Raw genomic sequence first — 27,348 nt, 5'->3', positions numbered from 1 at the left:
TCACTGTCCGAACATGGTACAAGCATTTCTTCCAGTAGAAAATGGTGAATCAAACCTGGTTTTATAGCTAGCTAAACTTCTCACTTGCATGACAGTCACATCAAATTCCTTTATATTGACAACGATGTGTGAACAAAACAAACAGACATAATAGGTAAAAATGTCAAAAATAGGGGTACAACAGTCAACATTGTGTTAAAATCTTTATCACTATTGAAACACAGAAGTATGCCAACAAGAAAAAAACCCCAAATAATTAGAAATGTAAGCAAAAAAAACATAAAAATCAATTGTAGTGCTGAGATTAATTGGTCAATTTTTTTTTTTCTACAGTAGATTTTCATGTTTTTTTCAGTGTGGTTTCTTCAAGAGATTACGTCCAGAAGGATATGAACCAACATATAAAGGAGATCTGAAGAAAAAACACTATGAAACAAACGATGCTGCTTACTCATAGCCAAAATATAAATTAGAACTGTTACATCAAATACCAGAATTGTAGTGTCTTTGTATAAAACCAGTGCTTCCATTTCTTCATTATCAATGGTATCTCAATTACAGTGATTTAGATGAAAGGTTGAATTTTATGAGTTTTAAACCCTAGTATATATATATATATATATATATGAGTGACGATTTTACCTGGCCTTTTTAAAAACAGTTATGTGAATGTTCATGACAACTGAACAATTAAACTGAGTTTTAGTGTATTGTTATGTAATTCATGTGAAAATATTTTTATTTCACATGAAACAAAACCACCTATGAAAAAAAAACCTATTTAATTGTAAGAATAATATGTTATTTACTCGATGTAAAGTGTTCATATTCATATAACATTTATTGAATTATACTGTAAAGTGTTCATCTTCGTGTCATTTTGTATACTGTTGACCAAAGAGTGATTATTGGACCATTGTGTTGCATGACAAGTTTTTATACATTTTACCTTGTATGAATGTAACACCATTTTTGTATATTAAACATTTCAGTATGTTTTGATTTAAAATCCTTGGTTAAATTTACTAGCATGAAAGATACAGGACTATTGGGATTAGCAAAAGAAAATGTTGAATGTCAAAATGTAACATATTTTCTTCCCTTTATCCATTTGAAATCAATAGGTTTGTTAAGATTCCATTTAGTATGCAGAGTTACATTAGAAAACAATTGTATCCTTTACTTCAATACATGTTTGTATGAATTATATAACTTTATACCTCTGTATATAGTGACATTCCAAATATCATATAAAATGAAACATTGATGATTAGTGCTTTATTTTTATTATGGATTTTATATTTTCCTCTCTTATTTTCCATTGGTAATGATAATGATCTCTGTTCACATATTTTATATCTCTTTTCATGCATATCTTAATTTTATTGGTCATCTAAAATATATTCCAAAGAATTATTCCAATAAACTGTAAAAAATAAAAGAAAAAGGTACATTAATCTAAATGTTTTCAGTCAAAGGTCAAGTCATGGTATTGAAAGTGACCTTTAAAAGCCTGGAGTTTGTTTTTAAAAAATAACAACTTACGACTAAGATTGATCTTAAGAATACTGAATTGTTCATGACTTAGGAGCAATCATAGTCGTTTGCTTTTTTGTGAAACCCATTCCTGATGTTCTGAATGTTGATATATATTAAGCAGAAATATATTCAAATATGCCAACACAATCTGGAACAAACTGAGTGATGAATATAGACAATTGTATTTATACATGTTATTAAAAAACCTATTAGGTAACTTGTCAATGTACAGATGCAAAATGAAAATAAGCTTGTTATCTAATGCTAGCTTGTTATCTAATGCTATCTTGCTTGCAGGGGTGTCCTGATTTTGTGATAATACTATTACATTTTATATCTACAATACTAAGTTGTGATAAAACAGTGCTCAAGATTTCACCTGCATTTGATTATATAGAAATGTAGTAAAATATAGGTATTTTCAATTCCTTTTGAATATTTTGTATGAACTTTTTTCATTCCTTTTAGAAAAAACTTTATGTATGTATTTGTGATGTGCCTCATCAAAACTTACTTTATTTGCTATGTGTATCATCATAAAACATCCTTTTGTTATAGAATTTATATATACATAGTATACAATCCATCCTACACAATTCCTCTCACATACAAAACCAATGTATTCTTATTTGTGTGTTTGTGTATATTTTTTAGTTGTATGACAATTTTATGGAAGTACATGTTTTGAATAAGTTAAGAAAACCATTTTGCATTTCTGAAACAGCTGATCTCAATTATTGTAACTATTTCCTAATAATCAGATTTAGCTGATTAAAAATGATTTTCTTATTTGCTTGATTCTTTCCTATTCAATTGATGTAGTATTAATATACAAGATATTTGATTTAAAAATTGAAAACAAATTTTAGTTAACAAATTGAATGAACTTATCAAGGAGTCTTCCTTTCTTTTTTAAAAAGTAAATTGTGTATGGATTGTATGTTATATATTTGTGTGTCTAAGGCCATCAAGGCCATGCTTGGTTGTATGTTAGTGTGTTAAGGCTTTAAGTTGCCATGCTTAAGCCAACTTGAGATAAGCTTCTCCACATGTTTAGGCTTTATGTCGCAAGCTTTCACCAGCCCACCTGTATTTATTACACTTATTTATTGTAGGTAGTGCCTTTATTGACACTGTATATATTAGTTGCACCAACTATACTCTTCAACAAGTAGTTTCTATTTAGATGAAAGTAAAAATTTGATAAACTTAACCAACATTAGATTTTTTTCTGGTAGAAAATGACCCCCCTGATATAAGTTTGTAGAAAATACATTGCATCTTATCTACATAAAATATAATACATTTATCTTATTTTGATGCCAGTGAAATAAAATTCTGTCAATATGTCAAAGGTTTTATCAAATTAATGTTGCTAAAAATTACAATCAGACTAACTACTTGTTGACAAGTATATATATAATGTATTATTTTTTATACTGCTTGAGATATGCATCTCCACATTGCTTTATTTTCCTTACTGGTCTCCCAGGTGTGACTTTATTCTTATTTTGTACATTTATATATTTAATTTATAAAGTGTTTCTTCTTTATAATTTTAAGCTAAGAAAAACATAATAGATAATGAATTATTTGGTTTGACTTATGAAACAGTATGTTAGATTGAATTTGTAAGATCTCTAAAAGAAAGTTTGCCTAATAAATGTGCATGTTTATGTACTGGTTGCAATGGGAGACCAGCATCACTATGCTTTTCTGTGTTATGTCTTTGTATCTCTGCATTTTTGTATATATATTTAAGTGTATATATTTAGTTAGCAACATAAAGGAAATAGAAAATTAAAGTTATGATTTCTAGAGAAAAGAATAGATTTGAAATATTAGATTATGCAGATGGTGTTTCTTATTCTAAATGATCTGAAATGAAACATGTTCTTAATTTTTTTTTAAAGAATGGTGATGATGCTGATGTTGTTTTGGATCAGTCTTATAATTCAAAAGGATGGTAGAGATTTAGCTCTTGAATGTGTTATCCTGTCTTTTTATGAAATTTGAATATCAGTCATTAATATGTTGTGAGTTGCCAAGTATATAATAAAACTATTAGTCTCTTTATTCTGCCATAAGTGATATTTTTAACAAAACAGTAACTGTTACAGCCTTTCTTATCAAATTTTAGATACTTTTTATTTTAGAGCCAAATTAGGCTTTTACTGCCCCTTGTCTTTTGATATATGTAATATATTACCATTGGTTAAAATGACTTTTTAAAATTCAAAATTAATTACTTTGAGATTTGTAATCTTGTTTTGATCTTTGAGTTCAAAGTGTTGAGTGAATAAATTGTACCATTATCACGTATTTATCAATGAACAGTTACACCAAGTATAAGAATCCATCATTTGTATATTTCATTTTGTATACCTGTATATACATGTTTATATATTTCATCATAATCCAGTGATATTATTATGCCAAATATTGTATATAACTAAGAATTATGAAGTGTAATTTATGATTTTCCTGTATGAATTTAAGTTTTTCTTTTGCTTTTTAATTTTGTTTGTTGATACTTTTTTAAGAGTTTATCGTATATTGGTTGTGAAAAACTATCCTTGTATGTGCTTATAAAGCAATGTCTGTGTACTCATAAGCAATCCATAATGCCAGTATTTATTACATTTTGTTTCTGCTTTTCCAGGTTATAAAGTTATTTAGTGTGATTTTTTTTAAACTAAGAATAGATATTAACCTGCATTATAAGAAACATTGTGATTTTTTTTAATTTTTAAATTGTATCATATTTGTGTCTCAATTTTGAACATTTAGTAACCAATGATATTATTTTGATTTTTTTTTTTTACTTAATATAAATTGACCCTCAAAATTAGATGTATTGTAGATTTTTTTTTATAACTAAATTCTATATCTGTGAATCAAAGATTATTTAGAGCATTTTATTAAAATCAACAGGAATTTCATGCTTAGTGCCTTATAATGTTACAATGAACTTGTAAATATCTACATATTTCTACTCCAACCTTGAATCTTTTAATACCTATTTAAAGTTATGAGGACATCTGACATGTTTTTTTCAATAATTGGATTTTAATTACCAGGCTATTGTCTGGATCTTGGATATTTTATTAGTGTTTCTTTTAGTTATAATAAATAAAATGCTTATCAAAGAAAAGAAAAAAAATGATCAAGGTATATATTTTAATTGTGCTATGCTGGCTTCATATTATATTAATCATTCCATTTATATGTCATTTTATTGTTCTTAATATCAACCATTATATAGGAACAATAAAATATAACCAATTAGGTTTTTGTTCTTTTTTACTCCTACATTGTAATAAAAATCTGTCAATAAAACAAGACAAGTTCACAAAAAAAATATCTTTTATTGTGAGCATTTGTTGATGATTTTTGTTAGAAGTACAAGACATCAATCTTTATAAAAAGTGCTCTCACATGAGAAGTTTAGACAGGGATGACTGATAGAAACACCAAGGATTCAAATTAGAAAAATGCCTTTTAAAGAGTTAGCAAAACAATAAACAATTTGCTTGCATAAAACAGACGCACATAAGCTATGTGAGTACCCAACCCAATTAGGTCACGAGGACAAAGACCATGTTTGTTATCACTTGGTGTCCATGGTAAATCTGCTATCATTTCATAAACCTATGACAAATTTCTTTTTCTAAAGTGAGATGTTTCTTTAAAAATTTTGTTTTTGCAAAATCCTCAACAAACATGTTTTTTTGTAATGGTTCATTGGTAAAATTTACAAAAACTTTTCTATAATGGATGAAACATTTGTAGCCAAACAAGTCAGATGTGATTCTTTATAAAGGGCCTCCGTTAAATACTTGGTTTCTCATGTCATACGTCAGAGATAAAATTCAGTACATTACCGAAAAGACAGTAACTGACAAAAACGGGCGATATTTACTAAACTCTTCAATAAGGAGGTATATAATTGTTAATAGACCAACGAAGTTCAGACAAGTTAGGAGACAGAGACATATTATATGAAAGATACAAGTTAATACAGGTAATTAACACTTACCCCAAACCTACACAAAAGAGATGATAATAATACACCTTACATTTGATATTCATAACAGAAAACACAAACCGTTATGTAGTACAAATTAATTTTAGATCTATCATCTGAGACTACACTCTACAGTACTAGTTTACACTTCAAACTTTGCTTTTGTTTGAAGTTCTTTAAAATCCTCAAATTGAGAAATGTTGTTTGATTTGCAGAGTCCTTTCTAAAAATGTGCATTCAGTGTAATTGTTTTGTTATTATCTTGCAATAAAGAATAATGGATACTTGTATAACTTTTTTAGCTCACCTGGCATAGCCATGTGAGCCTATGCCATCACTTGACGTTCATCGTCATCCGTTGTCTGTCGTCGTCCGTTGTCTGTTGTCGTCGTCGTCATCGTTGTCTGTCGTCGTAAACTATTTCAAGAATCTTCTCCTCTGAAACTACTAGGCCAAATACTTCCAAACTTTAACTGAATGTTCCTTAGGGTATCTAGTTTTTTATCTACTCACATCTATTCAAAATATATATTGACTATATTCGATATTACAAAAAAAACCACAGACAAGTGTTATAGAAGCCTCTGATGTTAATACCTGGAAAAAAATACAATCACAACCATTTTCGTATCAACTTAAAATATTTCATCTTTCTGGTACTCCAAATATATTCACACTTACCTGTTGTCATCCATCATTGATACTTTTTACAAATTCAATTTATACTAATTAAAAGTCTCTATAGATTATTCCTTATAATTTATTATGGGGCCTGATCGAGTTTGGACGGATCGACCTGGGCCGGATTGACTTGGGGCTGAATGGGTTTGGGGCCAGAACAACCGAATACCACTACAATAACATGTATACAACGAAGAAGTGACAGTGGATAATTATGGGAAAATTATATAAAAATAAAAGAGAGGCATATAAATCATTACAGAAATCAAGTACCTTTTAATAATGAGTTTGTCACCAACTAACATTCATTAAAACAAGTTATATGATGAAGAAGGTTATATGTTGTTCAATGGACTTTTTTTTTAATGAGGTTATCTCTCACGTTGTTAGTTATAGGATGAACATTTCAAAAGGAAGTGTAGTTCATCTCCAATGTCTCCACTATTGCAGCAAAGACATACTCTACTCTGCTTTGGTATTTTTAGACATCACCCTCTTTCAATTAATAAAGTTTGAGCACTATATATTAAACCTTAATTTAGATAATGTTGATCTATCACATTTGGATTTACATTGATCAACATACAAGGGTCTTTTATTTGGTTTATATAGTATATTAAAAAAGTATATTTTTTTATTTTGATTGATGTCAGCTAGCTATAGTCTCTTGCTCCTGGAAGGCTATATCATTGATTCTCTCAATTATATGCTAGCTCAAAACAATTATACATTTGGTATTGACATGATTTTTTAAGATTTTTTTTATTCAGTTTTACAAGCTCCTATTGCAATATTCTCTCAGAAAATACTTTTAACATAAAACATCATGTATTAACATATATATATTTGTACTAACCCATTGTATGGCAGATAAAATAAAGAGTTGCTTTGGTTTCTATATTGACAATTATCATGATTATCAATGATTGATTTTTAAAATTGTCTGATTATCTCTTAAATGTGTTTAAACATTGCTCAATTCTTGTTTCATATAGATTAATCATAATATGGAATGTCAAACAACAACAATGTCTGTAAAATGAAAATGATTTCTTACAAAAATATAAAATAAAATAAAAAGTTGTACCTGTGTGCCAGGCCTTGATAACTTTCACAAGTTTAGGGAAACCAACATCCATTTTTTTTATTATGGCTCAACTATACAGGTAGGATTGCTAATGAGATATTGCATATTTGGGGTGCCGGGGTGCACAATATGTAGATGTGCTTATTACATTTTTGTCAAATTTTAAGTTTCTTCTTATTAAAAATCTTAAATCTTATAAATCATAAATTTTGTGAAACTTATTTTGTGGTAGAATTACAATGGAAATTTACATACACATGTATGATACAGTCTATTCCTAAATGACGCATAATTTGTAAAATTTGCTTGTAAACAAAATTTTGGTGCAAAAAAATGGATTTATTATCTGTCGGGCATCTTTTTAAAATGAAACCAAAGTAAGCAAATTGAAGATTCTTGGTTTTTGAAATAAATTGTTAGCTAACTATTCTCTTCCCATCTTTTATACTGACTACCTAACTATAGCAAGCTGTGCCTTTAAAAATCCTGTGCTAGTACAACAATATTTAAGATTTTAAGATAAATGTACAACTCTTATATACGTTATTATGTTGGCTCTTATTGATTAGGTGTAATGAATGACAATACAGCCTGGGTTCCAAGATTCCTCCAAAATCCTGAGGTAGATGACCAGAAGAAATGGATGAAAGGATGGGTTGAGAGTGAGGAAGACCTCCAGACCGTACTAGAGGCTCATAGAAGAGCATCTCTAAGTACCTTTGTGACATGGTAATATTGAATAAAATAAAGTATATTAATATAGAGAAAAAAATTAAACCTGGAATATGTCAAAAAGGCAATTATTGCAAACGGATTAAAGAGTATGAAACAGTTCAAGGACAACAATGGGCCTAATCAATGCAGCAACAAATTCCTCCACCAAAACAATCATGTATACTAGCTAAGTTCAGCAGACTGGAACCCACATTAAACACCAAAACTACAAATGAACCAAAATTTTGAAACAAAAATCTAACAAGAGGATCCTGTCAGATCTCAACTCTCACCTTATACCCTAGATAATGTTGAATGAAAAAACAAACATTCAGCAAATTTAACCATTTAAGGTATTAACAAAAGCTTTGAGTCAAATGATCAAAAGGTAAGAAATAGTAAAAGCAGGCCAAATTTCAGCGAAGGATTATACTAAATCTTTGCCATTTCTTTTGGCCTATAATGAAGATTCTTTATATTCTGTAGACTCTGACACTGACCAATATTTCAATTGCAGATTGTCCAAAATAGAAAAAGTTTTATTTATGAATGCATATAGCCTTTCAATACCATACTTGCTTTAGTTCATATAAGCTAGTTTCAACAGCAGTTTTCTTGCATATTATTACCTCCTTACTTTTATATTGAAAGGATTTCTACATACAATATGTGCATTTTATCATTGTATACTAGGTCAGATGACCCAAAGAAAAAGAAAAAAACAGAGAGAAGGATTCTATGGAAATATGGAGATGTCGACATACATAAAGGCAGTATGCCATTCTCTGTAAAAAGAACTATAATGTATACCTGCCAATATGGAAAGCCAAGAAGAAAAAGTAGCAATGAAAACATGGCCTATTTTATGCTCACTTGGCCTTAAAGGCCAGGTGAGATTTTCTCATCACTTGGTGTCCGACATGGCTGTCAGTTATCGTCGTTGTACATCATTTTTAACTTTAACAAATATCTACTACCCTGAAATCACTTATACAAATTTAACCAAATTTGGCCAGAGTCATCATTATGCTATTTAGTTAAAAAAATGTGTCTGATGACCCCATCCGCCAACAACCATGGCTGACATGGATGAAGATAAAACATAGGGGTATTATCCATTGTGTGGCTCATATCTCTGAAACTACAGATAAAGTACAACCATCCTGTCTCGAGAAGACAGTTATTTTGTAGTGCATTTCTTTAAGAAAATAAATTCAAATTAAAAAAAATGCACCTACTCTTTCTCAGATTTTTAAAGCGTAGTGTACTACAAGTGGGACAAATAATATCAAAATTATAGAAGCTTCTACTTGCTCTAACTCAAAATATTGACAACTTTGTGATAAGGGGGTCAAAAATTTAGTTTGTCAGCTTCAGACGTACTAAAACTGGACCTTTTTTTAACTGGACCAAATCACTAATTTACATAAAGATTCGGTGCCCAATTTTTTTAAAATGTAATTTCACCCCCCTACTTAGTATTTCATGCATTACATATTTAGAAATTAATTGGGAAAGTGTATAAAAAAAAATTGCAAGTAATACACTGTAACACTAAGGACACCAAAGGAGGATAACTGTGTCCTTGGATCTCCTGCTTGCATTTTTTCATGTATCAATTGTAAACAAAAATATAAGGTGAGCGAAACAGGCTGAGCTTGAAGCCTCTAGTTTATATGGTATGAAAAGAAAACAATAAACTGATTTATATTGCAACTAGTCCAGTTTATTTCCTAAATATAGTAACATAGCTTTATTTTGTATAATTTCAATTTCATGTGGAACACTTTCTCAACAATCGGGTGTCCATTCAGGGATGAAAATAAGTTGGACATTTGTGTTACAATTTAAAAAGCTATCAGTGTATTAGTTAAGTTGCAGTATAAAAACAATATAAGGTCGATGTCATAAAAGTATAAACTTATTTGTATTTAGTGCAAAAATGTTGAAGGGCTTTTTAGAATGTTGCTCTTCACCATTTTCTCAGCCTCATACAAAAAACTTTATATTTTTCTGTCATTGTCCTTATATTGTATATTTATTTGAATATTGAATGGTTATCTTAATCAATATAATACTACAGCATTAAAAAAAATTAATTGATTGAATAGTAGAGTGGAGGGGAGGACACTTTTGTTTTCAATATTTTTGCTGTCTGTGCGTATTTATTGTTGCTTTCCATTCTATTTTCACATCAACTATTACTGTATGATAAAAATCAGTTATTTATCATATCAATAAGTTTTTGCTATTTACAAATTAATAGTTCTTACAAGGATTTGTATAGTAAGAAGGTCTTACTATAAAAATCCTTGGTTCTTATTATTAAAAAAGAAATGTCTGAATTCTTGTATTTATGTGTTTACTCAAGTTTAAATAAACAGGCAATCTATAAAAATTTTAAATATTGTTTATGGTTAATTATCTAAGATTTAAAATGGACGCATTCATGCTAAAAAAAGAAAGAAAAAAGATGATTAAATTAAAAGAGAAAAGGCCATGATTTTGCCTTTCATAAACTGATTACTAGGTTATGTGATCTTTTATAAATTAAAGTGGTTTCTTGATAAACATATTATTTGAACATTTTCTTTACTGTTCATTTCTTTTACAGGCTTTTCAATAAGTTATTCTGTTGCTTAAAAGACTTTGTGTGTTTTAGAATGAAGAGAATGATCACCAGTACATAAAAAAAAAAAAGATTCCTGATACAAACAACCAAAAAGGTTGGTTGTGAGGCCAAACTTGTAGTAAGATATATTACCAGGTGAGTAAATTGTATGTTTTTTTTTATATTTGTCAGATATCATGTGACAGTACAGCTAATTAAATGTCAGATTTCTAGGATAACAGAATAAAAACCAGAAACCAAATACCTGTGCTTTGATAAAGCAATAAATATAAAACTAATACCATGCAGCAATAACACTATCAATTGATTTAATTCCTACCTGAACATTGGACAAGCACCCCAAGCATGTCACAGAGTCAAACATATTTGCGAATACTCAAACTTCCATCAGAGTGTTGCATAAGGTACAACTCCATGATTTCAGATTCCTGGCTTTGAAGGCATAAAACTTTGCACAGTGCTCAGAGCACAAAAATCATGCTTGAAACATGAAATCCAGCAATTTGATTGGTTGATTTTCGAGTCTTGAGTACAAAAATCATGCTCGAAAGTTTTATGACCGTGAGGCCTGGACTTATCACAGGATGTATAGATTAGTTTTAAGAGCGGCATTATATTTTGGTATCATGTGTGTAATATCTGCAAATGATATTGCTAAACCAGCAGCTTAGATATATGATACGGTTCTGGTGTCAATTTTGCAAATGTATATATATATTATATAAAAAATTTGCGAAAGCAAATTCACAGATCTATCATTGTTGGGTTGATTTTTAGACAAGTTGTATATATATACAACTAAACTAAAACTAAAATCAACCCAACAATGATAGATCTGTGAATTTGCTTTCGCAAATTTTTTGTTCTTCCCTCGCCAGGATTCTATATATACAAAAATATTGATAACAGATTCTGTGACATATACTAGGAATCTGGTGTCTGCATGTTATGTAAGTATGGCTGTCTACAACACAGTGACATCAGATTCCTTGACATATAACAGGAATCTGGTGTCAGTTGGCTATATATGGCTGTCTATAACACAGTGACATTATATTCCTGGAAATATTACAGGAAGCTGGTGTCAGTTGTCTATGTATTGCTGTTTATAACACAGTGACATCAGATTCCTGGACATATTACAGGAATCTGGTGTTAGTTATGTATGTATGGCTGTCTATGTCACAGTGAGATAAGATTCCTTGAAATATTACAGGAATCTGATGTCAGCTGTCTATATATGGCTGTTTATAACACAGTTCCATCAGATTCCTGGACATATAACAGGAATCTGATGTCAGTTGGCTATATATGGCTGTCTCTAACACAGTTACATCATATTCTTGGAAATATTACATGAATCTGGTGTCAGTTGTCTATGTATTGCTGTTTATAACACAGTGACATCAGATTCCTGGACATATTACAGGAATCTGGTGTTAGTTATGTATGTATGGCTGTCTATGTCAGAGTGACATCAGATTCCTTGACATATAACAGGAAGCTGGTGTCAGTTGTCTATATATTGCTGTTTATAACAAAGTGACATCAGATTCTTTTAAATATTACAGGAATCTGATGTCAGCTGTCTATATATTGCTGTTTATAACACAGTGACATCAGATTCTTTTAAATATTACAGGAATCTGGTGTCAGTTGTCTATATATGGCTGTTTATAACACAGTGACATCAGATTCTTGTAAATATTACAGGAATCTGATGTCAGCTGTCTATATATTGCTGTCTATAACATGATGACATCAAATAGCTTGAAATTTACAGGAATCTGGTGTCAGTTGTCTATATATGGCTGTTTATAACACAGTGACATCAGATTCTTGACATATTACAGGAATCTGGTGTCAGCTGTGTATATATTGCTGTCTATAACACACTGACCTCAGATTCCTTGACATATTACAGGAATCTGGTGTCAGTTGGCTATATATGGCTGTCTATAACACAGTGACATTATATTCCTGGAAATATTACAGGAAGCTGGTGTCAGTTGTCTATGTATTGCTGTTTATAACACAGTGACATCAGATTCCTGGACATATTACAGGAATCTGGTGTTAGTTATGTATGTATGGCTGTCTATGTCACAGTGAGATAAGATTCCTTGAAATATTACAGGAATCTGATGTCAGCTGTCTATATATGGCTGTTTATAACACAGTTCCATCAGATTCCTGGACATATAACAGGAATCTGATGTCAGTTGGCTATATATGGCTGTCTCTAACACAGTTACATCATATTCTTGGAAATATTACAGGAATCTGGTGTCAGTTGTCTATGTATTGCTGTTTATAACACAGTGACATCAGATTCCTGGACATATTACAGGAATCTGGTGTTAGTTATGTATGTATGGCTGTCTATGTCAGAGTGACATCAGATTCCTTGACATATAACAGGAAGCTAGTGTCAGTTGTCTATATATTGCTGTTTATAACAAAGTGACATCAGATTCTTTTAAATATTACAGGAATCTGATGTCAGCTGTCTATATATTGCTGTTTATAACACAGTGACATCAGATTCTTTTAAATATTACAGGAATCTGGTGTCAGTTGTCTATATATGGCTGTTTATAACACAGTTACATTATATTCTTGGAAATATTACAGGAATCTGGTGTCAGTTGTCTATGTATTGCTGTTTATAACACAGTGACATCAGATTCCTGGACATATTACAGGAATCTGGTGTTAGTTATGTATGTATGGCTGTCTATGTCAGAGTGACATCAGATTCCTTGACATATAACAGGAAGCTGGTGTCAGCTGTCTATATATTGCTGTTTATAACACAGTGACATCAGATTCTTTTAAATATTACAGGAATCTGGTGTCAGTTGTCTATATATGGCTGTTTATAACACAGTGACATCAGATTCTTGTAAATATTACAGGAATATGATGTCAGCTGTCTATATATTGCTGTCTATAACATAATGACATCAAATAGCTTGAAATTTACAGGAATCTGGTGTCAGTTGTCTATATATGGCTGTTTATAACACAGTGACATCAGATTCTTGACATATTACAGGAATCTGGTGTCAGCTGTGTATATATTGCTGTCTATAACACACTGACCTCAGATTCCTTGACATATTACAGGAATCTGGTGTTAGTTGGCTATATATGGCTGTCTATAACACAGTGACATTATATTCCTGGAAATATTACAGGAAGCTGGTGTCAGTTGTCTATGTATTGCTGTTTATAACACAGTGACATCAGATTCCTGGACATATTACAGGAATCTGGTGTTAGTTATGTATGTATGGCTGTCTATGTCAGAGTGACATCAGATTCCTTGACATATAACAGGAAGCTGGTGTCAGCTGTCTATATATTGCTGTTTATAACACAGTGACATCAGATTCTTTTAAATATTACAGGAATCTGGTGTCAGTTGTCTATATATGGCTGTTTATAACACAGTGACATCAGATTCTTGTAAATATTACAGGAATATGATGTCAGCTGTCTATATATTGCTGTCTATAACATAATGACATCAAATAGCTTGAAATTTACAGGAATCTGGTGTCAGTTGTCTATATATGGCTGTTTATAACACAGTGACATCAGATTCTTGACATATTAGAGGAATCTGGTGTCAGCTGTGTATATATTGCTGTCTATAACACACTGACCTCTGATTCCTTGACATATTACAGGAATCTGGTGTCAGTTGGCTATATATGGCTGTCTATAACACAGTGACATTATATTCCTGGAAATATTACAGGAAGCTGGTGTCAGTTGTCTATGTATTGCTGTTTATAACACAGTGACATCAGATTCCTGGACATATTACAGGAATCTGGTGTTAGTTATGTATGTATGGCTGTCTATGTCACAGTGAGATAAGATTCCTTGAAATATTACAGGAATCTGATGTCAGCTGTCTATATATGGCTGTTTATAACACAGTTCCATCAGATTCCTGGACATATAACAGGAATCTGATGTCAGTTGGCTATATATGGCTGTCTCTAACACAGTTACATCATATTCTTGGAAATATTACATGAATCTGGTGTCAGTTGTCTATGTATTGCTGTTTATAACACAGTGACATCAGATTCCTGGACATATTACAGGAATCTGGTGTTAGTTATGTATGTATGGCTGTCTATGTCAGAGTGACATCAGATTCCTTGACATATAACAGGAAGCTGGTGTCAGTTGTCTATATATTGCTGTTTATAACACAGTGACATCAGATTCTTTTAAATATTACAGGAATCTGATGTCAGCTGTCTATATATTGCTGTTTATAACACAGTGACATCAGATTCTTTTAAATATTACAGGAATCTGGTGTCAGTTGTCTATATATGGCTGTTTATAACACAATGGCATCAGATTCTTGTAAATATTACAGGAATCTGATGTCAGCTGTCTATATATTGCTGTCTATAACACAATGACATCAGATTCTTGTAAATATTACAGGAATCTGATGTCAGCTGTCTATATATTGCTGTCTATAACATAATGACATCAAATAGCTTGAAATTTACAGGAATCTGGTGTCAGTTGTCTATATATTCCTGTTTATAACACAGTGACATCAGATTCTTTTAAATATTACAGGAATCTGATGTCAGCTGTCTATATATTGCTGTCTATAACACAGTGACATCAGATTCCTTGAAATATTACAGGAATCTGGTGTCTGTAATGTATGTATGTATGGCTGTTTAAATCACAGTGACATCAGATTCCTTGACATATTACAGGAATCTGGTGTCAGCTGTCTATATATGTCTGTCTCTAACACAGTTACATCAGATTCTTGTAAATATTACAAGAATCTGGTGTCTGTTGTCTATATATTGCTATTTATGTTACAGTGACTTCAGATTCCTTGAAATATCACAAATCATTTCATGCCCAAAGGAACCTTTATTAGTTTATAACACCATTGCAATATTTCTTTCTGTAGACCTACAAACAGATGTGACATGTGTGCTCCAGTTTGCAGTTAAGAAATCCTTCGTCTTAGAAAAAGTTAAAGGTATGGATAATTTTTTATTTTTAATTCCTGCTGAATAGTTAATTTCATTCAAAGAATACATAAGGTAATTACAATATGTTGTTGGTGATCATTACAAACTGGGCTAACTAAGGTAACCAAACCAGTTTCATTGTTTTGATTTTTACATATGTAAAATCATGAACTTATGTTCTTTGGTCTAGGAGCATCATAATCCCAAACGATGAAAAAAAAACTGACAGCATTTTAATAAGAAAATGTTATGTTTCAAGCCAACAAACTTTTAGATTAATACAACCTTAAATTCAGGAGATGAATAGTGTTCTGTACCCGGATAAGGTAGTGAAAAACCTACAGCTGAAATTGACTTATTTAAAATTTTAATTGTCATATTTTTTCTTTGCACAAGAGTTATTTTTCAGAAAAATATTCCGTCAATTTAGGTTCATAAAATATATCGATCATTCAATTGGTATAAGTCAACAGTAGTCACATACTATACATGATACACAATAATGCATATGATGGACAAGCGGAAGACTTCAAGACTTTTGAATTCACAAAAAATCTAACATGAATCTCTTTCAGTCATAATGCAAAGTTTGAGAAGTCGCTATGGTATAATAAATATTTGTACTGCACTACTAATTATATAATTGAGATTGTAAATATCAGTTACATAATATTATTACTTTTTTTAGAATTTCTGTTTTCAATTGACGACCTACACTATCAGTCTCTGTTGACCGAAGCACAGAGGTCAGAACAGTGTCAATCTGCAGATATGACTGAAAGAATTGGTGCAGCTGTATTACGTGATGTTTGTGCACATGAAGAAGAAACTGAAGCATTGTTAATTTCATTGAAAGCCATAGCCCCAAGTAACCAACTAGAAACTGTGCAATACAGACTTGTCTATATGATTTTGGAGAACTTGGGTTTGTGTATGATGCATCATCATTTTTTTTAAATCTATAAGCAGATTTTTTGTTGGTAATACAATATCATACATTCACTTGCATATTTCAAACTTAAACAATCAGTTAAAATAGTTAACCTTTTGAATGATTGAAATTAGTGTTTCTCAAACTGCTATGTACATGTATATATATTCCAATAAAATCATTTGAGTAAATTGTGACATGGTAAGAGTATAAGGAAAAAAATGATATATTTTATTAACAAGTCAAAGAAAATATTTTGTCCAAATGTTATGGAAATAAAATAAGCCAAATCATTTTGTTCCCAGTGTTGAATTAAGCATGCATACTGCCTTTTTAATGAACATGTACAAATAAAAATTATATTGATATGATCTCTCTGGCACCTGAAACTGTAATTGATTGTAATTTAAATTTCAGCTGTCCAGGAGGTGATTTGAATTACACCAGCAAAAGATCCAAGATTAAAACAGGCCAAAATTGACAAATGTATACAGGAACATCTCAAAGGTAATAATATTTACATCAGTAAAAAAATATTCAATTTCTTTTTTCTTAAATTATGCAATAAAATTGAAAATGTAAATGGGGAATATTTCAAAGAGACAACAACCCAACCATACATCATATGTATATATGTAGACGTATATAACTGTATAACATCAGATTCCAAGCTTATATACAGGAATCTGATGTCATATGTATATATGTAGGTGTATATAACTCTATGACATGAGATTCCTTGCTTATAATACAGGAATCTGATGTCAAATGTGAATATTCAGATGTATATAACTCTATGACATGAGATTCCATGCTTATGTACAGGAATCTGATGTCATATGTATATATGTAGGTGTATATAACTCTATGACATCAGATCCCTTGCTTATATACAGGAATCTGATGTCAAATGTATATATGTAGATGTATATAACTCTATAACATCAGATCCCTGTCTTATATACAGGAATCTGATGTTGTATGTTTATATGTAGATGTATATAACTCTATGACATCAGATTCCTTGCTTATGTACAGGAATCTGATGTCATATGTATATATGAAGGTGTATATAACTCTATGAGATCAGATTCCATGCTTAAATACAGGGATCTGATGTCATATGTATATATGAAGGTGTATATAACTCTATGACATCAGATTCCATGCTTAAATACAGGGATCTGATGTCATATGTATGTATGTAAATGTACATAACTGTTTAACATCAGATCCCTTGCTTATATACAGGAATCTGATGTCATATGTATATAGGTAAATGAATATAACTGTATGACATGATATCCCCTTTCTTATATACAGGAATCTGATGTCATATTTATATAGGTAGATGAATATAACTCTATGACATGATATCCTTTTCTTATATACGGGACTCTGATGTCATATGTATAAATATAATTTTATATGACTCTATGACATGAGTTTCTTTGCTTATGACCAGGAATCTGATGTCATATGTATATATGCTAGTAGGTGTATAAAACTCTATAACATCAGATCCCTGTCTTATATACAGGAATCTGATGTCATATGTATATATATGTAGATGTATATAACTGTATAACATCAGATCCCTGTCTTATATACAGGAATCTGATGTCATATATGTATATGTAGATGTATATAACTCTATAACATCAGATCCCTGTCTTATATACAGGAATCTGATGTCATATATATATAGGTAGGTGTATATAACTCTATAACATCAGATCCCTGTCTTATATACAGGAATCTGATGTCATATGTATATATGTAGATGTATATAACTGTATAACATCAGATCCCTTGCTTATATACAGGAATCTGATGTCATATGTATATATGTAGGTGTATATAACTCTATGACATCAGATTCCATGCTTATATACAGGAATCTGATGTTGTATGTATATATCTAAATGAATATAACTGTATAACATCAGATCCCTTTAGTTGCTTATATACAGGACTCTGGTGTCATATGTATATATGTAGGTGTATACAACTGTATTAAATCAGATCCCTTGCTTATATACAGGACTCTGGTGTCATATGTATATATGTAGATGAATATAACTCTATAACATCAGATTCCATGCTTATATACAGGAATCTGATGTTGTATGTTTATATGTAGATGTATATAACTCTATGACATCAGATTCCTTGCTTATGTACAGGAATCTGATGTCATATGTATATATGAAGGTGTATATAACTCTATGAGATCAGATTCCATGCTTAAATACAGGGATCTGATGTCATATGTATATATGAAGGTGTATATAACTCTATGACATCAGATTCCATGCTTACATACAGGGATCTGATGTCATATGTATGTATGTAAATGTACATAACTGTTTAACATCAGACCCCTTGCTTATATACAGGAAACTGATGTCATATTTATATAGGTAGATGAATATAACTCTATGACATGATATCCTTTTCTTATATACAGGACTCTGATGTCATATGTATAAATATAATTTTATATGACTCTATGACATGAGTTTCCTTGCTTATGTACAGGAATCTGATGTCATATGTATATATGTAGATGTATAAAACTGTATAACATTAGATCCCTTGCTTATATACAGGAATCTGATGTCATATATGTATTTATGTAGGTATATATAACTGTATAACATCATATACCTGTCTTATATACAGGAATCTGATGTCATATGTATATATGTAGATGTATATAACTCTATGACATCAGATCCCTGTCTTATATACAGGAATCTGATGTCATATGTATATATGTAGATGAATATAACTCTATGATATCATATCCCTTGCTTATATACAGGAATCTGATGTCATATGTATAAATATAATTTTATATGACTCTATGACATGAGTTTCCTTGCTTATGTACAGGAATCTGATGTCATATGTATATATGTAGATGTATATAACTGTATAACATCAGATCCCTGTCTTATATACAGGAATCTGATGTCATATATGTATATGTAGATGAATATAACTGTATAACATCAGATCCCTAGTTGCTTATATACAGGAATCTGATGTCATATGTTTATATTAAGATGTATATAAAAAAAAATTTATAGATATATTGAATATAAGCCTTGATAATATACAGGAATCTGGTGTCATTTGTATATAGTTATCAAAAGTACCAGGATTATGATTCAGTAGGTCAGATGCGCTTTTCGTCTGCATAAGACTCATCAGTGACACTCATATTATAAAAGTTATGAAGCTAAACAAGTTCAGAGTTGAAGAGCATTGAGGATCTAAAATTCTAAAAAGTTCTGCCACAGTTGTGTATATTTGTTATAGCATATAACTTCATGATAACAGATTCCTTGATAATACACACATGTATATATATGTAAAGTGTTTTGAAATGATGTGATCAGATGTATAACACATAACTTAATTTATTCATTACATGTCTTCATTCTGTCTTTCATTGGATGGACTTTATTTCCTCTCTGTATAATGCAGAAGAAATGAAAATACTTATTTATTGTAGGTTCAAAATCCACAGTCAGCTTCATCAAAGAAGCGATAAAATTAAAGAAAAAGGCACAGCTTAATGCAGACTGTTCAGGTATTTGATGAAAAATCCATACACACTGGATAACTTCACAAGAATCTCAATTAATTTTGGGTATTCAATGCAAATATGAAGTTAGTATGACATGAAGATGTTATGGTATAAAGATGCAATTTGAGGTTAATTTTGATTTTTGAATTGATCATTTTGTACAATTATTCCGTGGTTTAAATTTATGTTTCTTCATTTTTAGAGCATTGGTGATAAGTTTTGTTATATTTATTACCTTAATATATAAAAAATGTAAGCTCCAGTACTCAATTGAGTTTAGTGATTACTATATTGGAGTTTAGAGTACCTAACATTGCTTCTCACCATGACTCTTAGATACAAGGAACATAAAGAAATGAAGAGAAATAATATATACTAAGATATTGTAATTTCTTAATTTACTGTAATGCTGCTTCGGAAATTGTTTTTTTGAAAAGCCATGTTATAAATTATGTTCATCATGTTTGTATGACCTTTATGTTAGGGATCTCAGGTAAAAAGCATAAGCATTTTTTATGTTAAGTTCTGAAGAACCGTATATTTAGTTCTTGCATCTAAACAAGAAATTGTGGAAGTGATTGTTATTCTTCTTATACTGCACTTGAAAACGGAGAATTAATAATATCTGACATAATAATTTATTGACATCAGCTTTAATTTCAACAGCTTGAAAGTTTTACATGAATAGTTATAGTATTTTAGCAGATACAGGATACAGGTATGAATAATCTGTCTAGCTAGGATCTAAAACAGAAATAATTCTGATTGTATTATTCATATCATTTGCACCTATATATCTGTTCTTTTAATTTTTGTACAGAATGCTATCCTGGAGGAGGTTTGATAAATCCTAAGGGAAAAAACTTGTGTTTTGCAAATGCACTTCTGCAGTGCATGAGAATTGCTGATCTTCATAGAATTCTACAGTATCACACAGCTTGTACAGGTATTTGTCTTATCTCCTATACATTTCTAGAAACATGATTCATGGTTTAAAGCGTCCGTGTGGTGACTGTGTATATTTCATATTAGGTAAGTAGGGTCATTGAGGGCATCATCTAAATGGTTAACTAGATCATCACATATAGACAAAAATGTAATGAAATGTTGTTACATATTATTGAGTGTATGTCTTAATAATTGTATATTTTGTAGCTTTTTTGTAATTTGGTTATTCATTTTTAGTATGTTATATATATATATAACTTGAATAATATGTCTCAAATGGTGAAAATGAGCATGAAGTGGTAATGCCCCTTGTATGAGGAATGATAAGGTGGTCTCCTTTATAGCCTCAAAGTTGTCAATTTCCAATGTGAAAAACAATTAAAAATTCCCATTACTTGTTACTGAGCCGCATAATGTAAAGATCAATTATGAAGTTCAACATTTCCTCATCTCAGATTTCTTAAGGTTCTTGCAAGGACATAAATGGATTCAGTTTTATGGGATTTTATTTTATCCATATTTTTAACAATGAAACCAGAAGAAATTCCTTTTAATAGTTGTAAGATGTGGTATGATGTCTTAAGGTTTTTTTTAAATTTTGTTTCTACTTTTTTGTAGATGAAGACAGCTGTTTCACATGCAGCTTAAAAAAATCATGACAGAAGGTTCCATAACTGCAGAGCCTGTATGCAGGAAAATGACAAGTATGTGATAAGAATACCCTTAACTGCATAAAATAGGAATATTTATAAAATATTTCACAAAAAATGGGCATTGACATTTTTAAATTTCGCTGAAATGGGTAAAAAATCAGGCGCTAAAAGGGGTTCTACTTTGGCGCCAAATGTCCGATATTTTTCCTCTGCCGTCTCTGGGACAGTCTTGTCAAATGAAAAAGGCGACATTTAAGTTTACCCACCAATAAACAATTTTGCAATGTTATTATCTATGTAAATTGGGTGTGGAAGAAGATGATCATCACTTTGTACTTAATGTAGTGTGAAAAGTATTCTTACTACAGAATAAGCTTTAAACTGTTATTTCTAAAAATACAACGTATAGCAAGATTGAAACATGTTGTATTTTCAGCAATATTATAAATGTTTAGATTACAGAAACTTCTATCCAGTACCTCTAGCCAAAGCAGAATAAACAAACACACAGCAAATTACACACAGTAACACTCAGCTTACATAAAAAATCAGAATTCAGATGTCATATATTATTTCATTATTCTTTATACATGGCAAAAAAGTACTGACATATGGGCTTTATCTATTATTGTAGTTGTGTTCATGCTAATAAAAGATTTGTATTTGTATATCTTAGAATGAACCTTTTCATTAGGTATGCAATGAATTTTACAAATTTTGAAACAGGCATTTGGAGTTCTTATAAAGAAGGTCAGCAACAAGATTCACACGAGCTGCTGCATATAATGATGCAAGAGATTAAGGAGAAATGCTTTGGGTAAACTTAAATATTTATTACCTTTTTGTTGTTATATATTTCGCACAGAAAGCGATATCTCTCTTTTCACCCTCCAAAGAGTGGGATTTATAAATGTGATATGAAAAATTAGCTGATAAGATTAGTAAGTTCCATGAATAGTGACAATATATAAATGTGACAAGTTAAACAAAAATATACTGAAAACAGAAGTGTGTGAACCAATAAGGAGTAGAAATGAAAAAATGCTGTTCTTCTGAAACTGTAGTTCAGAAAGGAGACTACAGAATATCTTCTAGGAGAGTTCAAATTAAAGAGAATTTTAATGATGATATGTACAAATAGAATAAAAGAACATTTTTTACAAATATTTCTTATCTCTTCATCAACAGGACTGCTGGTTAAACAATTATGGCTGATTTGAGCAGAAATATTTAAATTTCTAATAAATAAACAACGATTTATTCTTTACAGGTCAGACAATACTTTATATAGTGAAGAAAAAAGATTGTTTTATGGGCAGGAGAAGAGCTTGTGTAAGACATTAACTATTGACATTGCTTTTGATTGCACAAACATTTCATGAAAAAACTTTAATTGATATACCAGTTTCTTATTTCAATTTCATGCTTAAGTCAATACATTTCCAGATAGGGCTGTAATCAAATTGAATGTGTAATAATGCATTTTTCTAAAAAATGAAATCAGGATGTGTTCTTAGGACCATTTTAGGCCCGGAGAAGATGAGTATTTTAAAATACGAATCATGTCAATTTATTATAACAGTAATTGGTGGGTTTGTGAAAAGTTTTTATTGAATTATTTCATTGAAATACTAGTATATTCATTATTTTCTGAGGATTAAAATTTACAGTGAAAGGAGGTCAGAGTTGAAATTTTTCCTGGAACAAAATGACACAATTTGCATATTAATTTTCACACACAAATTGTTACATGTGGGTCTCATTGGGGTCTAAGCGTGACGCAGGATTGCCGATTTTTTGTAAGCATGACAAGTGAAAGTCAAATTATTGTGTCGTGAAAAAGGAAAATGAGGATTGCTCACGTACATAGTGTAAGCGGGATACGGGAATCTGACTAAACAGTAAGCGGGATCCGGGATCAGAACCCCTCAATGAGACCCCCTCACACGCCAGATAGAATAAAACACTTTCAATAACAACCACACTAACTTTTTTTAAGTAAGGAATTTGTTTTCCTCTCTTTTAAAATATAGGGTTCTGAATAGGTTTGTAAAGCATCAATCACAAAGTATTCAAGCTGTATGATAATTGACAAAATACACACTGAAATACTTATCTATGTTAAGGATTATGTACCCTTGTGTTGATTCAATGCTTAACATATTGAAATTTTATAGGAAATCCACAGCCTTTCCCCTTGTACTCTCATATTTGGCATTTCAATGCTTGGTAGATAGAGGATTATTGCATGCAGTGCTAGCAATGATGTCCTTAGAACAAAAAATCAAAAAAAAATCTCTGTTTTTTAAAAGTCTGTGGATTTTCTAAAAAAATCTTTGTTTTTTTCCACCAAATTTCCTTTTTCTAATAAATGCAATTAAACTATAAATTATAATGCTTTGCACAAAGTTTCCTCATGATATATGTACAAAATGGTCCATCTCTGTTATTCATTGTATTTGCTGTTTTAAAACTATTGCAGTTAGACATTTTTATAAACCTCAAAACAGTGAAACAAATTTTTACAATATTGCTTGAACAAAATAAATTGTTAATAATATTTGCTTCATTCCAGTGAATTGTAACAGTTGTCAAGCTGCATCCTCAACAAAAGCTGCATTTTCCTCATTTAGCTTGCCCATTGAAAAGGTAAGATAATAGAAACAAAGCAAACAATGGATCAGTGAATTTTATGCACAACTATATATTTAATGCCAATAATAATCATTTTTGCTATTCATCATTATAAATGAACTGATTTATGTTTAATATCTTGAATAGAAATATCCAATTTATGTTGCGTATTGTAATGTACTGTAACAAAAATCTTCTTTTTCAATAGCTTTAAATAAATTGAAGAACCTAAGACTTATAACATAATTTTTTTTCAGTTTTTGTGTTGTCTTGACTGTAATTGTTGCTGACTCTTTCATGCTTTCAGATTATTCAAACATTCGGACCATATTCAAACTTGATTTATGAAACCAAGCTGTTCACCTGGTTATATAAACTCCATTAGAAAACCACAGCCGAGTTGATAACATAAAGCAGATTTATAATCAATTGATACTTTAATAATCCCATCTTCTTTGATATTACTAAAATATATTTAAGAATTTCTTATAAGTATACTTTATTTTATCACCTTTCACTTTCAATTTAACTATTAAGACTTGGCTGTAGTTTTCCTACAGCAGTTGTTTAAAATTTCATACAAAAATAAAATTGCAATTGGTCAGAACTTTAAATAAAATGCAACAGGTGGGGAGCATTACTGACTGTCAAATCACAGTACTTTTTACAAACCTTTAAAGCAAGTTACTGTAAGTTGTGTCTGACAGTTAAACCCAATTTACTAATACAGTGAGAAAGAAGTAACAATGTTTATGAAACAAAAATTATATAAATGTATTTAGGAGTGTTTTTTTTTTATTTAAATGTAGCATCAGAATATTGCTGAAGCCATTGGAGGCTATTTTAAAAGTGAACAAGTTGAAAGGAAATGTGATTTGTAAGTATAATGTTACCAAATAACATCAAAATAATATTGAAGGAACTTATAGATATAGGAAGATGTGGTGTGAGTGCCAATTATGTTTGGCAAATAGACTCAAATTGAATGTGTGCAAGACTTTTACTGCAAACCAAATGGATGGTTTCCAAAGAGTTATCTCCTCTTGGACTGTGGGTCTTTATCATTTAATAATTGATGAAAGTACATGTATTTTCTCACACAACTGTATGTGATGTTATATTTATTAAATGTCAATAACATAATTATCAATCTCCACAATGCAAACATTTAAAAGTTCATTTCTGACAATTTCTAACTGAAGTTCATATTGAATTCTATTCTTTTTTATATATTATATTTAGGCCTTCTTTATAAACCACAAAAAATAAAAGAAAAAGTTAGTGAACTGTATGGCGTAATCGTACACAAAGGAAATACTCTGTCTAATGGCCATTACTATGCCTTTATATTATTTGGTACACAGTGGTATCTTGTGGATGACATGCAGGCTAGTTTAATGAAGAAATGTATACCAGATGAATAGAAAAAAGAGATTTGATTTGTCCTGTTATCATAATGATCTTGTCATAAATTTTGAATATTAGTGATGTGTTTCTGAGAACAATAAGATATATTAAACATCCTTTGTATAAATAATACTCAGTGATAGAAAATTCTGCCAATGTAGAGATTTCTTGATGAGTCCAAAACGTTTAAGAATATACAATCACTAGGTTAATGGACAGAAAGTCAGAGGACAAAAATTCAAAGGACATAAAGTAATGAATTTGATAGGACAAAATGTCACATGTATTTTTTTGAGAATCGTTTAAATGTATCTTGAAATATTCCATTTTAAAACATATACATGTATTCATTTTTTTAAGTAAAGGAAATTGCTCATGATAATACACCTTGATAAATGTAAATATATTAAATTTTAATCATGAAAGGATATTTTTAAAAATTGGCAAAATTAACCCATTTAAATTTTAGTACCAAGCCCTTTTGATATTTTGTTTTCCTAACAATTATTTGATCATTTTCATATTTATTAGAAATTTGTATAATCAAAATTGATTCACATATAAAACTTCAAGAAAATTGAAAAAAAACTAAATTCTAAATAAGTTTTATTGGTTCAAAGAAAGATAATCTCAAAACTGAGACTCTTTGTCCTATGACTACCTGTCTGTGACTTTTTCGGTGACTTCTTGTCCAGTGACTTTCTGTCCTACATTCAATCACAATCCTGAACTTATTATGACAACTCATGTGTGGGATTATTGATAAGATTTGTTAATATGAAATATAACATCTATAGAATCCCAAATGAAGATTTGTAAGGAGGATAATAATTATTATTACTATTACTTTGTTTATAATTTAAAACTGCTTTGTTTTTTTGATGGGGTCACATTGATTTGAATATGCAGCTGAATTTTAGACACAACTGCTATATTCATTTTGAAAGTATATATAAATATTCAAACAAATATAATTGTAAGAAAATATGAGGGGTGGTATCAAATTCAATGAAAAAAAAACAGTCCAGCAGAGACCACATGACATTGAGGTTAAATTTCACATTTGCATTTTTATTTTATTTTGTAATAAAATTATAATGTTTTTTTTTTTAGGTAAAACAAGTTACTATTCAAAGTCTGCAGAACATAGACGGACAGCCATATTTACTTTTCTACAGAACAATGCCAAGGCCATATTTGGGATTTGATTAGAAGGGTACTTACTTTTTTTTACAGAAGATGTTTATATATCCCTTATTTTTTGTAACCAAACAAGTTTGCTGTGATATTTATAATACAAAACGGATTGATGTTCAAAATATTAAATTTTTACTTTGCATTTATGGTTTTCAAATTCCAATAGGGAACCTACTTTATATAACATTGTATCAATAAACCAATTTTTCAAAACTTTTTGGCCATTGGCCTTCTTCAGTTCTTTATTTCTCCTCACAACTACATGAC

The 27,348-nt window shown here is 30.3% G+C and overlaps 1 protein-coding gene and 1 long non-coding RNA gene across 3 annotated transcripts in view; both read left to right on the top strand.

Moving 5' to 3' along the window:
• The window catches only part of LOC134706615 (integrin alpha-PS1-like), a 60,296-nt gene extending 55,469 nt beyond the window's left edge, over nucleotides 1-4,827 (top strand). For both annotated transcript variants that reach the window (XM_063565711.1, XM_063565710.1), the window contains one exon: nucleotides 356-4,827. In XM_063565711.1, the coding sequence (XP_063421781.1) occupies nucleotides 356-457 (102 nt within the window). In that variant the 3' untranslated portion in view covers nucleotides 458-4,827. The remainder of the gene's footprint in view (nucleotides 1-355) is intronic.
• Nucleotides 4,828-5,357: 530 nt separating this feature from the next.
• LOC134706617 (uncharacterized) lies at nucleotides 5,358-26,983 on the top strand. The gene is made up of 15 exons (XR_010105638.1): nucleotides 5,358-5,563; nucleotides 7,904-8,063; nucleotides 8,742-8,887; nucleotides 10,711-10,815; nucleotides 15,650-15,721; nucleotides 16,402-16,638; nucleotides 17,062-17,151; nucleotides 20,168-20,245; nucleotides 21,063-21,188; nucleotides 21,809-21,894; nucleotides 22,570-22,660; nucleotides 23,114-23,175; nucleotides 24,419-24,492; nucleotides 25,287-25,354; nucleotides 25,720-26,983. It is a non-coding gene; the product is annotated as an uncharacterized LOC134706617 (long non-coding RNA).
• The last annotated feature ends 365 nt before the right edge of the window (nucleotides 26,984-27,348 follow it).

This window comes from Mytilus trossulus, chromosome 2, assembly GCF_036588685.1.
Source record: "Mytilus trossulus isolate FHL-02 chromosome 2, PNRI_Mtr1.1.1.hap1, whole genome shotgun sequence".
Taxonomy (NCBI): domain Eukaryota; kingdom Metazoa; phylum Mollusca; class Bivalvia; order Mytilida; family Mytilidae; genus Mytilus; species Mytilus trossulus.
This window is presented reverse-complemented; position numbering and strand designations above follow the sequence as displayed.